The sequence below is a fragment of the Centruroides sculpturatus genome, unplaced genomic scaffold (genome assembly GCF_000671375.1).
Source record: "Centruroides sculpturatus isolate CEXI.00-Female unplaced genomic scaffold, Cexi_2.0 scaffold1354, whole genome shotgun sequence".
Taxonomy (NCBI): domain Eukaryota; kingdom Metazoa; phylum Arthropoda; class Arachnida; order Scorpiones; family Buthidae; genus Centruroides; species Centruroides sculpturatus.
In genome coordinates this window covers 25560-40516 of record NW_019385612.1, presented here as the reverse complement: position 1 = coordinate 40516, position 14957 = coordinate 25560, and the positions used below count along the sequence as shown (strand labels likewise).

The 14957-nt window shown below is 27.2% G+C and overlaps 1 protein-coding gene across 1 annotated transcript in view; it reads left to right on the top strand.

Annotated features, from left to right (window-relative positions):
• Positions 1-14957, top strand: part of LOC111640581 (helicase domino-like) — a gene marked incomplete at its 3' end in the record, with an annotated part of 167347 nt that overhangs the window by 126838 nt on the left and 25552 nt on the right. The window contains exon 34 of the mRNA XM_023386605.1: positions 7368-8201. Coding sequence (XP_023242373.1) covers positions 7368-8201 — 834 coding nt within the window. The remainder of the gene's footprint in view (positions 1-7367; positions 8202-14957) is intronic.

The window sequence follows — 14957 nt, the reverse complement described above, 5'->3', positions numbered from 1 at the left end:
TGAAGTAATTTTCAAATAATAGTTACAGTACTTAAATGTTTAATTTCTAGATAATTTTGGGCTGTAGTTTGGCTATTAACTAATAAAATGAAGTAATTTAGCCTGAAAGTATGCAGATAGGTTGCCATTTTGTATTAAATTTAATGATTAGAATTTAAATAATTTAGAAGATTTTGAAAAAGTGATCAAACCAGCACATGATTCTAACCCACATCTACATACCCTTAAGATGCAGTACTAATTACTTAAGCTACGTGGACTTCTGTTCAGCTATGTCTTTGCTTCTGGATCAATCAACATATTACTTAAATCCATATAACCATATGTTAATCAGAGATTTACCTGTGTAATCATCAACAGTTGTTAAATAATTCATGTTTCAAATGATTAAAAACCAAAAACTTTCATAATTTTAATTATATAAATATTTTTTATGACTTCATGTGTATGTCTGTATATGTAACAATTTTACAAAATCTTGGAGCATAGCATATAACAAGTTTATATAATAACAGATAACCCATATACTATAGATTGTTAGAAGAATGTGTTACTGATCAGTTATGCGGTGATTCAAATAATTCAAAACAAAAACTTTATAATCTAGTAATTTTATGTATAATTAACAGATATTTTCAGCCATATTAAATGGTTTTCTTCAGTTTCTAGAAAAAAAATATTTGAAATACAAAAGCCATACTGTTTTGATGTATTTGCTCAATAATTTCTGATTTAATACATACTAAATTCTAATATTTAAGACCTGTGAAAACCAGAACTTCCTAAGACATAAACTTAAAACTGGAAAATTGTAGTTATTTTTTTGTTAGTTTTCTCACAAAATATTCTATCTTAAAATGTAATCTGTATGAGACAACAGAACGTTTTATGTAATATACCCCTGTTATTAACAGATTATAACTAATGCAAATTAAAGATAAACACACTTACAAATATGAAACAAAGTCTGAAATAAAAACACTATGAATGAAATTAAATTTATTGATATTTATTTTTCTTATGATATGATGATTTTAGGAAATGTTTAGTTAAGTAGTATTATAATTTAAATTACCAAGTTCTTAAATTCTTTTGTAAACATAAACTATGTGATTTAGACATATTGATATGTCGATACAAGTTAGAGAGCATAATATTAAACAAAGACATGAAACAAATTAAAAAAACTAAACCTTAAATATAGATCTTAAATCTTGCATTAGATTTAGATTTAAACATGTTTTGATCCCTACACATGCAAGCAAAATGTTTGAAATAGAACCTTGTGACTATAATGAATGTTGTCATGAGAGATTTCTGTTATCAACTACACTTTATTAGAAAATCTTTCAATACATAAAAAAGAAGAGAATTACTCTAATTGATTTTATTTATGTTCAATTATAACAAATTATTGTGATACATTTTTTTTGTTTCCATCCACATCTATGCTCTATTTCACCATTTTTGTTTCTGGTTGGTTTAAGTCCTTATTGGTTTTAAAATAGCAAGAGAATTGCTATGCTTTTCCAAATCATTAAAAGATTTAAAAAATGACTGAAAATGTTGAGTACTTCATTGTTAATTAAGACAAGACAAAAAGTACAGACAGAATTTGAGAGTATCAACTTTTCATTTTCTTTTGATGATGAAATTTGTGCAGAAAAAGAAAAAGTTCCCTTTCTTTTTTTTTCTAATGTATAATTTTTCTTTTCTTTTGAGATCATTTTACTGAATGTAACAAATAATATGTCTAGATTAAGATATGTTTAAAAAAGAGAATTGAATCATTGTCCGTATTTCTTGTTCAAACCATCTAAGACATAAATAAGATGAAAAATTAGTAGGGCCCCAGGAAATTTTGGCTTTCACAGATTTTTTTACTGTTCTACCAATTGTCAATTTTAGTAATACTAGAATAAAAAGAATTTTCAGTTAGGTTCTAATTTACAAATATTATAATAATCATAATAATAATATTGATAATTTTATCTGTGTAATGTTTTAATCATAATAATAATAATGATAATTTTATCTGTGTTGTTTCATAATAAAAATAATAAGGAAAATTAAGGATCAATTTATATTAATTTGAATATTTTATGTCTTCTTTTTATTTATAATTGATAAATTATTTGGTATAATGTGATCTTTTTTATTTAAAATGAAATACAACAATTTTGTATTTTATATTAGCTAATATTAAGAAATAAATCTGTCATGGAAATGTTTCTAAAATGTAATTTTTGATTTTTTAAGACTATTTTTTTTCTTATTTTTTATGATTAATTAACTGTTTAATATTAATGATTTTATTTGTTTTTTTTTATAGAAAAAGCTTGATAATTATATAATTACAAAAGTATTTTCTAGGCTAATGTATATTAATGTCTAGATTGTGATTTAATATGTTATTATATTGTTAATTTATAAATGTTTTATTGGTTAATTTATCAGATATTTGGTAAACGAATTAAACCATTTTTATTGTTGTTTAAATTCAATCCCAAAATTCCAGAAACTTTGAGTAACTGGAGAAGTGGTGTACAAATTTTGGGGTATCTGGAAGTTGATAATTTTGTAGTAAATCATGTGGGAATTCAGTTTTAAGACAAATATTTTGTTTATTTCATAAAATACTCATTTTAGTTTGTTTTAACAATTTGAATCTGCTCTTAACAAGATAATCTGCTCATGTGACATCCAGTTTGCACTGCATTATATAAATGAGAAGCCTTTGTGTGAAGGTATATATATATTTTTTAATTACAGAGAAAAAGCTGATAATTTCATCTTAGCAGTTGACAGCATGCCAGTTTTAGACATTCTGCCAATTTCCTTCTTCATATTTGCTGTTGCTTTGTTGATGATTTAAGATTTCTTGAGTCATTGACAGATTTGTTGAATACAGGGCAGTTCAATTGTTAAATTCTACAAAATTCTTAATAGTTATACTGGATATTGATTCTACATTCTTTGCAAAGTGTTCTGTACATTGGACACTTTTTGAGAAATTATCATCATAAGTAACATCGTCAAGTTCACATTTCAGCTTCTTGCAAAGCACTTTGGAATCATTTCCTTTAAAATGCTGTCTTAAGCAGGACTACACCAAGTAACTACATCCAACTCATTTTTTCCATTAACTAGTTCACTAGCTGATTATGCAGAATGAATTTTTTGAACAGATTGCATAATAAGTGTTATCGTTAGTAAACTTTAAATGCTTAATAATCTCATATTCCAGAAGCTGTACATGATATGTGGTGTTGGATGGAAAAAACTTGATAGTGACATTTATCAGTTTAGTATCCTAATTATGAGTTGATGCATTGCCAATGAAAAGAAGAATATTTCTTATTTTTCATTGCATTATGTCATTAAATCCAAGCAAAAAGAGTTAAAACTGTTTCAACAATCATTCAAACCATCCCATTGCTATGTCAGTAAATGGGAAGATTTTTCTTTCAGAATCTTGGAATTCTAGAACACAGTTCCTAAAAGTAGTAGTAAAACATAGATTTTGACTAGAACAGTTGAAAAGTCTGGATTTCTGTGGGTATTTGGATTTTGAGGTTCCGCTGTATTATTTTGTATGAATATATCACGTGATCTGTGTCCATTTTGTTTCTTAGATTATTTAATTATTATAACTTGTTCTTTATTTATAAATTTATAAACAGTTTTAAATTTAGAGGAGAAGGTGGTATTATGGAACCCCAATTACATTTTAGAGAATTGTAAAGAAGGTATCATAACTACACTCACATTTTTTGTGTGAAAAGTACTGGTAACTAGTAAACTAAATGTTCCTAATTGGATTTTTCGCTAGTGTAACTATAAGTATGGTTTTTGAAGGCTTTTGTACAAAAAGTTCGAAAGTAGGCTTAGAGAAAATCGGGTGGTAATATGGAACCTTACTGTATATTTTCAAAAAAATGCTTTAATGTAGCCAAAAAAAATAGGAAAGGACAAAAAATGATAAATAATTACCAAATTATTTACTCCAATGTATTTTATCGCAAAAATGCTTTTATAATAGAAAAATATGACCTCCATCAACAATATATATTCCAGCAGCTCTTTTTCGATATTCTCGGGAAGAATTGACTAACTATCTAGTGTCTTTTTCACAAATTGCTCTGGAGGAATGTCTGCTTGCAAATAGAAAGTTCGGAGGAGTTGAGTTCCATATTACTGTAAAAGCACCAAAGGGGTCCGTGTTTCACGCATCGCCATCTCGAATTAACTTATGTCTGTCGAGACCAAAATTTAAAAAACGTGAACATCACACAGATTAATATGTACCCCCAAGTCTCTGGAACGGAATACATGCACTGGTGATCCAACAACTACACGATTTATATTTTAAAAATAATTAAATTCACTTAGCATTCAAAACTTGCGAATTTTGAAAAAAACAAATTTGCTGATTAAATACGGACAACTGTTTAACTGAAGTAAAACGGGTTTTCCCCTTGCTATGGATGTCTGCCTAGTTCGGTTCAGCCACATTCCGCTACAGTTCGCCTTTATTATCAGTTTGAAATGGAGTGGTTCCATAATACCTGCAGTGTTCCATAATACCACCTTCTCCTCTATACATTAAGAATAATTTTAGAATTAAAATGCTGTATGTTTCAATATTTGAGTTTTTGATATTAAGTTTTTTGAAGATAGATTTTTCTGTTAAAAATGTTTAGTAGCTATTGAAGGAGCTTGGAGATGCCTCGAACTTGCTGCTTGAAGTGCTCATTGCCTTTAAAATAGCTCAGTGCAAAACAAATGCTATTTTTGCTTTTTATTTTATTATTTTTTTGTTAAAACAAAATTCCTCCTGTGGATTTCTTTTGGTTAGTGAAAACAGATACTAATATAGATCTTTTGTATAAGCAGGGTTCTTAATGCATTTGGAAAGTCATGGAAAAATCAGGGTTTTTTATTAGTGTTCATAAAAAGTCATGGAATGTCAGGGAATTTGTTAAAAATTGTCAAAAAGTCAAGGAATTTGCTTCTTTGGCTGCTTTGTTGATTTTTTGTTGACATGCTTGACTAAGTGTAGCTGTCTGCAGGCAGCAAGAAGTAATGTGATGCAATACAACTTATGAAAAAGGTGCACAATATTTTCAGGATCAAAAATTTCTTCTCCCAAGCTAAGCTTCCACAAAATTTCCCCTTAAATTTAAAAAGTACATAAAATGATAACTAATTTAAATGTTATCATCATTTTTCATTTTAATAATTTTGATTGTGTAACAAAACAATGTTGGATTTTTTTCCCCATTTATTAAAATTTTATAAAATTTAGGAAATTTATTAAGAGATAAATTTATATACTTTTGTACATCAATTATATAGAATTTGTTAATGAATAGTAAAAAATAATTGTTTTTTTTTCAAAGCCTTGTAGATTTTGATTTTGGATTAATAACAGAATTTTAATAATATGTTTTATTTTTAGTTTTAATAATTTGGCAATTATAAATAATATACAGTAGAGCATCGATTTTCCAAAAGTCAATCATCCGAAACATCAATCATCTGAAAGAATTCCAGTCGGCAAATTTAAATTTTTGCCAGTGCTGTGGCGCTTCAATCTTTGGATATGTCTTGGGCTACTCAAATACTTTACATTTTTGATACTAAATTAACTTCTGAAGTATAATTTTTTATTATTTTTATATTTTTCAATATATTTATTTTGTTTGTACAAAATAAAAAAATAAGTTTTAATGATACAATAGTCTTTGTTAGGCTTAACATCGACAAAAATTTAATGCGAAGCGACACGCAACGGTGAAAAATTTCAACATCGGATACGTTAAACTATTTTTTCGTACGTAAATCAGTTACAACCCCAGTCCCCAATTGATTCAGAAAATCAACGCTCTACTGTATATAACTTTTAATTAGAAAAAATAACTAATTAAAATGTTGAAGAAGCCAAACATGTGCATAGGAAGTCAAATGCTGTTTTATTTTGTCAATGTTCCATACCGTAAGGGACGTGAGGGTCAGGGAATTTGTACACAGTTGGTCAGGGAAAGTCATGGAAATTAAAACAAAAATTTGAATAGGAACCCTGTATAAGTGAAGTGGTATAAAACAAGCTTTTGTAAAGCAGGGGATTGTATTTAGAATTTCTACTCAATAGAATTTTATTAGATTTGTGCTAAATTTTAGAATTTCACTTTTCATTATTATTATTATTATTATTTTTAAATGCTATTCTCAGTCAGGTTAAATGGGATTTTTTTAATAAAAATTATTGCAGTTCGTATTATGGTTAAACTTCTGAGATTTGTGGTACTAATATTACTATTATGCCTATTATAATTGAGGTGTTTTTGTTGAAGATTTTTTTTAAGTTAATCATATAGTTCTTATTAGTTATGCAGCTGAAGGATGAAGGATTGGTCTCTTAAACTGATCTATAGTTTGTGATTATTACTAGTGTGCAAGATAAGCTCTAACAGTTGGGCTTGAATTGGCCGATTTGTTATGTTTACTTATTTCATTTCTTGACATTTTTATTTCTTCTGTTTTGTTCTGGTTGATTTTAGGATTGGGATATTAAAGTTTTCTGGTTTCGAGAATGACAATTAATTTATTTTTGTTTTGTATTCTTTAATGCCTATTGTATTGAAGAAGAACCCAGAAGGGGTGTCAAAAACGTTTGCATTTTAAAACCGAATGTTGCTCCGGTTAATTGGTTACAAGTAAGAAGATTTATAGAAAGTATTCCTTTCTGGAGAACTTGTTTTCAAGTCTAGTTTGGATCTTTGGGAAAGTTTTTAGCTGTCAGCCCATAAATTTAAGTTCAAGCCCATAATGATTAGTTTTTTAGTTTTTAATTGCTAAATTGCTGGAAATGTTTTAGAGAAGAAATTTTGACTTGAATAAAATACAAGTATTGTATTCAAGTGGTTTGTTAAATGTAACAGTAATATTTTCTGTAATTAAAATAAAAATTTTTAAATAATTATATTTTTATTTTTTCTTCTTTTTGTTTCATTTTAGTAGCAATAAAATACAAATATGTAATTTAAAAAAGTAAAAGAAAATCTATGTTAATAAAAATGACTTAATTTATATTAAACATAATTTTATACATATTTAGAGCTTTATCTTCATAAGTAACAATAATAATTCTTTTAGTAATTTTATTCACTTATTTTCAACTAAAGTTTAAGATATTAATATTGAAATTGAAACTTTTACTACTTTATTAATATTTATTGTTGAAATCATATAATTGGAAAAATATATGAATATTAATAGATAATTATAAATATTTTTTGAATTTTAGATATTTATGTTTGAAAGTAATATAAAAATAGTAATTTGACTTTTCCCCCCATTAACAGGAGGAGATTGAAGCGCAAAAAAAGGATTGGGAATTAGGAAGATTAAAAGCTCTGAAGGAAGAAGAAGAAAGACGTGCTGCAAAAATTGATGATGATGAGGAACCTCTTCTTACTTATGGGCGAGAGGATGCTTATACTCAGGTGGCTAAAACAAACAAATCTCTAAAAGGGAGGGGCACTAAATGTTTGGGTAAAAGAAATAGAGGGGGGAGTTGTGAATCAGGAAATAGTACACTTAACACAAAAACACCACAACGCAGAAGTAAACGCATTATCATCAAGAGGGAATTCAAAGATAATAGTGAAATGGAAGATAAAGGCAAAATGTGCAGAAAGACCAAAAAAGTAGTTAATCATGTAGATGAAAAATTATTGACAAAGACTAATTCGAAAGTGAATTGTTATCCTTTGACGACAACAACAACAATTACAACAACAACAATCACCACCTCAAATGGACCTAATAAAACTTATGATAGTAATGAATGTAAAAATAAAATTTCCCATAATATATTATCAGGAGTTGGTAGTAAAATAAAAAATTCTGCTACTGTACCACTTCCATTCTCTAATCCTAATTTAGTTATTCGCACTCGACGAGCTTCGGCCAGACAAGCTGAGGCTGAAAAATTAAAACAAGAATCTGATGTTGAAATTGATGTCGTGACTGTTAACTCCAGTGAATTAAGTTTTGGACATTTGGGAACAAATAAGTATATTTCTTTAAAACAGTCTTCTCCTAATTCCAGAATTTCTCCAGAAAAACATGTAAAAAAGTCAAAATTTAGTTCCTTAAAGCAAAGCCAAGAAAGTTCAGGAGAAGAACAAAATGGCGTCTGATTATTGCCTTAAGTTTACATTTAATATCTAAAACTAGCTTTATTTTATACATTTTATGTATATAAATGATCAATACAGGCAGATTACAGGTTCTGCCATTGGAGGCCAAAGTCGTGTAAAGAAAGAATGTGTGTTTTTCAACTGCCTTGTCTATAGTGGGTGCTTGATACTGATTGGAAAGTATGTTGTACAAAATATACTAGATGGTCATAGTTGTCATCAGTTCTAAGTTGCACCAAGCACACAAACAGTCTGGAACTGGTTGTAATTTTTAAAACACCACTTGATGTTAAAACAATGTTAAATTTTGTGATAATCTAGTATCTCTATGTACATTGCATTTTGGGCAGCCAACTAGCCATATGATGAAATGGCATTATTTACATATGCAGTTTGATTATAACAGCATATGTATATCACTCTTGTATGAATGGATGTTAGTCTTAGCTATTAGCATTATTTATGGTGTTGTAAACCCCAGATGTGTTCCAATAATAAAGAATGTTCCCAAGAATCTTGCTTTTTGTGTCTCATTTTTCTTGGTCAAAGTTAGTTGGTGTTCTGGATGGCATATGCTTTTCAGCTAATGGCTTCCATAAGTCAGGTTTTGGTGTCAATCCACAAGCTATAATCTCCTGTAAAATGATGGGATCTTGCTCAAAATATGCATATTTCTTTTGGTAGACATTTTTTCTCATTCTGCATTATTTGGATTGTGGAAAGACAGTGGCCATATATTAATATAATTTGGATGAAATAAATATTTGTGGCCTCTCTTTTTGGCACCAAAACTTGATATTAATATGCAGTGCCATTCTGCTCCAGCATTTGTTCTACCAAGAGAAATGGGATGCATTTTAGAGCAAGATAGTTATTCATTTCCCATTATAATTTTAAAACAGATATGTTTAATAACAACTTAGAAAATTTTTTAGTTAATTATAAACATCATCATGAAAACATATAATGAAAATTGATGAAGCTATTTCACCTATTCAATAATTTAATTATTGAAATGGTTAAATTAATGAATTAATTTTTTTACGATAATCAGTCAAATGATGATGATAATTTGGATGTTATATTATCTTGTAAAATTAAGTTTACAAAATTATATATATAATTATTTACTTACTTATTTATTAGTGGCTTAATCGTAGATATTGAAAAATTCAGATAATAAATAAAAACAACAATTCTTCTAAAATACATTTTTAATTGATAGATACAATATTTTATATGAAATATACATCATTAAATATATTCTAAATTTCTTATATTGGCCATTTCATGTAATGATATATGCTAATTATGTTTCTAATGAAAAAGTAATAATGGTAATGCTTGCCAGAGTGAAATTTTTTTATAAGATCTTACATCAAAATAGTTTTTTTTTTCCCTCCTTGCCATTACATTTTCAGTTTAAAAAATATATTTACTATTTAGTGAATTTATAAATTGTTTTGAAACTTTAAAATGTTGATAAATTTTATTATATTTTAAGTATATTTTTATTCTGTTATAAAGACTACAAAAACTTTTATAGAAAATGATAGTTTTTAATTTCATTTAATATCTAGAAATATTTCATTACCATTATTAAGATTATTATATTAATCAGTCAGAGAGGAGAAAAATTGTTGATATTTATAATCATTTGTTACCTGATGTCAATAAAAGGAATCTACATATAATGAATTAATTAAACAATAAAACTTTTAATAAATATATAATTTTAAATTCTTAATAAATTGATTTACTGATAATTTACTACATGTAAATTCTGTATCAATTAAATTTTTATAAGGAGATTGTTGAAAACAAGAACTGAATTTAATTTAAATAGATAATACTGATTTTCTGATTTTATCCTATAGTATTTTCTTGCTAGAGAATTTTTAATTTGAAAACAGATACTTCTTGATTTCCATAAATTACAATTTTTTCATTTGTAAATTTTTGAATATTATTTAAACATAATTAGGATGGTTTCAAAATAAAAATATAATTTTTTATTATAAAAATATTCATACTAACAAAAGCAAAACTGTTGACACTGTTGTTTATATGTTCACTGAAATTTAAATATTTTTACAAAAAGCTAGCAGAATATTTTTTTTTTATTTTATGTTTTTCTGTTTCATATAATAGCATACATAAACTTAAAATTGTTTATTAATCCTTTCACTCATAAATATATTCTCAGATTTTTTCCTCTTCATTATATACAATAGACCCCCTATAACACTGTAGATAATTCTGTATTATATGAATTCCATGTTGTGCGAGTCACTTAGATTTTACAAATGCGTGTGCCGGGCTGTGAACGGCTCATGTATTTGTAAAATCTAAGTGACCCATACAACACAGAATTATCTACAGTGTTATAGGGGGTCTACTGTATCTTTAAGCTACATTATTATGATAATTAAAACATCTGACATCTTAAAGTGGATTTTATGGTAGAAAGTGAAGTTTATTATTCTTAGAAGTAAGTTGCATGTTGGGTCAGTATTTATAACATGAGTATAAGTCATTCAAACATAATATAAAATTCAAATATTGTTCAATTGATGTATTTAATAAATCAGTTGATGCTAAAGAATTTTTTCTTTAATTTTATTTGTGCATAAATTAGATTTAAATTCTAATTGAATTTTTTAATTATTATTAATTTTATTTATTTAATTACAAATAGGAAATTTCCCAAAGACAAGTGATTTCTACCCAACTAAACCAACAAAAATCTCACACACTGATAACAGAAAATAAAATTTAAAACAATATTTGATAATTATAAAGCATAACATAATTCATAATAATATGGATAAGCATTCTTAAATAAAATATATAAATATAGATAAGTTATTATCTTTCATATTTATTTTAAATTATTAATACTGATTTATAAATATTTAGATAAAAATAACTCAAACAAAAATGTTCTTAGAATATCATTCAAAAAATTTGTCAATTGTCATATTCTTTGTGTGTTTGAAGCACTTGTTAGTCATAGCGTAATGTCAGTTAAAAAAAATCATTATTAAGTTAATGTTTTGTAAATTTTTTAATAGGTGTAGGCAAATAGTTGATTTTACTTATTTATATAAACATTTTATTTTTAAAAAGTTGCTCATTATTATAAAATGTTTGACTGGAAATGAGCATTCAAACCATCTTTTAGAATATTTTTTTCTTTGAATAGTCAACAGATAAAACTAGATATTTTACAGTGTAGAAAATTAAGCACTTACATATTAGGTATATGAACTAATTTTAAAATTGGAAAAATAAATTTGAATTGTTATTTGAAAGAATTAAAGCTATAAAAAGTTTACTAAATAATTTTCTTATAACATGCAAATATTGATGCCAGTTATCCTTTTGTTAGTATGAAATTTGTCAGTTGCTTTTACAAAAGTTTTTATAATCTAATTGGAATTTTGTAAAAATTTTCCTTTGATGATAAATTTTTCATTTTTTATTTTATGGTTTGTTTTTCATATTCACTTTTTTCCAAATAACAATGTAATCTTTTTAGAAAGTAATTGGTAAATTTATAAATACAGTCGAACCTCATTAACATGAATAGTTATAGTGCCAAAATTTTGCTCAAAATTTAAATTGTTAAATTTTGCTCAAAATTTAAATTTATAAAGTTCAGCAAAGACAAGCCTTGCTGAACTTTATAAATTATTATCTATGAGAAAGAGAGAGAGAATAAGCATTGCAACGGACACTTAAATTATGTACAGTAGTTGTTGCAAGCTGAGTAGTCAGATAATTTTTAAGAAAAACTATAAATCTCTTAATGAAGTAATGTGAGTAGTAGTCTGATGTTAAAAAATTAAGGTTTAAAGCATGTTGAAAGTCACTTAAAAATAAACTATTTTGAGGTTTTTACTCATTCTCAGTAACATACATAGAACTATAAAATGAATAAGTTTCAATTCTCTTCAGTTGGTAAAGAATGACACACTTTTAAACATTGCAAAGGTGATATGAACAAGTTTAAATCACAGAATTTGGTTGGAAAACTTTTGTATTTATATAATTGTCAGAAACTTATCCAAAATTCAAAACTTGATGGGTTTTGAGGATGGATCTGAATCTGAAAACACTTTAATCAAACTTTGTTATAAGAATTTAGGTTTGTTTTATAATATTTGAACAACTTCCTTTACTGAAATATTCAACTTGCAGGCACAATAATTTGAAAAAAAAATTTTGTAGACATTAAGATTTCTTACGGGTGGCGATCATCACTTCACTTGAAATAGAATTTCATATTAAACATGTTTTAAAAAGTGTTGTAATTAATATAAAATTTGACAAGGAATTTTGAAATACTTTTGTGCTAATGAGGTTTGACTAATTTCATGTATTATCTCTGTAATATCTAACTTTTAGCATTCTGTTATCATTGTGTTTATTTTTTACAACTGTTAAATAAAAATTACATCCTTCAATTATAACTCACAATTATAATTACTGTATTATTATTGAAGATATGCAGTTTAAAATAAGTGACTCTGATTTTAACTTCCTAATGTCTTGTATGTATTCCTGATTCCATTCCATTTCAACATGTTAAATTCTTTCATAAATCTTTTATTTCTTGATTTCTAAGTGTAGCTTTACTTGAGTTGAGATAAATTTTAAAGTTTGAATTTGTAATTTTTATTTTGGTTATATACATCAGTACATATAATAGCGCACATAAAAACTAGAACAGTACAAAAATGAAACTAACACCCATGCGATTTCTAGCAAACAACTGTAAAGTTATAATGTTTTCTACCACAATCTGGAGATCCTCATCAGGATACAAAAGAAACAAAAAACAAAATGACAGTTCTATCATTCCATGGAGAATACCATTACGTTTAAAATAGCAATTCCAAATATTCAAAAATATGTTTGTTTCATGACACACAGTTTAAAGCATAAAAATAAAAGAAAGGCTTTCAACGATTCAATTCGTTATGTGGTGTGATATTAAATAATAAAATTAAAAACATTAAATTCTGTATGAATCTATAAAATATTTCCATGCTTGTGGTACTGTAATGCCATCAGAGTTAATACAGTATATAGATTTCTAATGCCTCCAATGATTGTAAGTTGTATGGTCAAAGACCTTGTGTAAAGGTGTAGCTTCATCCTAGTACAGGGAAACCTCAGGTTTGGCGGAAAAACTGGCAAGCACTGTGTTGAAATTCCCTTAACCACGTCATATTTATGGTTGCATATTCTGGCTTTCTGGTGAGGGCCTCTAAATAGTGGCTGGAAACATTAGAACTTTACAATTATTTGGTGGAAGTTGCATATAGATGTTAGTTTCATATATCTACTTTTTGGTCTGCAATTTGAAAAAATTGTAGACCTATAAATTCCCACTGTTGTTTGTCTGCCTGTCTTTCTTAATCTTGAGAATGAAGTAAGGTTGATGAATGCTGAGACCATACAGGGAAAGCTTAGGGCAGGAGGCCCTGATTAACTGTATGAGAACTTCTGGTGCAAACCAGAAGTCATGTTATTTCAATTCAAAAAATTTTCCCTGAAAGGAATTAGATGACCCGGCATGGCTATTACTAACAGGGAAAGTATGATGTACAGGGACAAGACACTACTAATTTGAGGTGGAGAGCATATATTTTAAATTAAAAATATGATTAAAAATTGCAGCCTGGCATTGTGATGCTGTCACAATAAATAATTGCTCATTTTCTTTTTAAAAATAAATATTTATATCTGAAAAAATTTCATTTCAAAATTATGCTATAATATTCAATTATATTTTTATTTAGATTATCTGAAATGTTTAGTACATGNGTAGTAATGCTTTTTCATGAAAAAGTTTAATATAAAATTGATATCTTATTAATTATAATTATTTTCCAATACAAATTTATATTGTTTAAATACTTTTTTAATTATAGCAACACTTAGACTATAGGTATAAATGTACATGATGAATTCAACTTCTTTGCCAAACTACATATTTTGCAGAAAAATTTTCAAAAAGATCAAAAATTTTTAAGAAAAACATTTCTATTTTCATTGTGTAGAAAATTTATCCTTAAGGTATTTTTTAAAAGATTATTTTAAAGTTTTAATGCATGATAATCAGTTGAAGGTACAGGTAACCCCCGTATAACATGGCACTTCTCTAGCACAGATTCACTCTAACATGGTTTGAGAATTGGGAACATCCCCGTATAACACTGTGCTTTTATAGTACAGGTTCACTCTAACACGGTGCGGGAATTGGATAAAACCCTCATACAACGAGAAATGTAATAAAGGGTGCGTTCTTTTATACCTCTGCGTAACTCTATGCAAGCATTCTAATTGTTTTCGTGGCTACTTTGAATGCTCTTTCAACAAATAATCCATTTAATGGTTGAATTTTACAATTGGGATCCTTCTTTTGCTTCTAAAAGCTCATTTTAGAATTATAGATTCCTCCATTACGCTACTATCGATAGTGCAGGCTCCACCATCTTTCTTTCACTGTCGTTCCTAAATACCTACAAACAACAGTGCACTCCCATTGCAGAGCGACCGCTATTAACGAACGCATCCAAAAACTGTTACCAGTTGATGATGCTCATGCTGAGATCATCATATAGGATGAATAATCCTATGGTAAAATACTTACTTAACAGTGTTTGGGTGCGTTCGATAAAAGCAGTCACTCTGCAATAGAAGTGCGCTGCTGTTTGTAAGCATTCAAAAACAACGGTG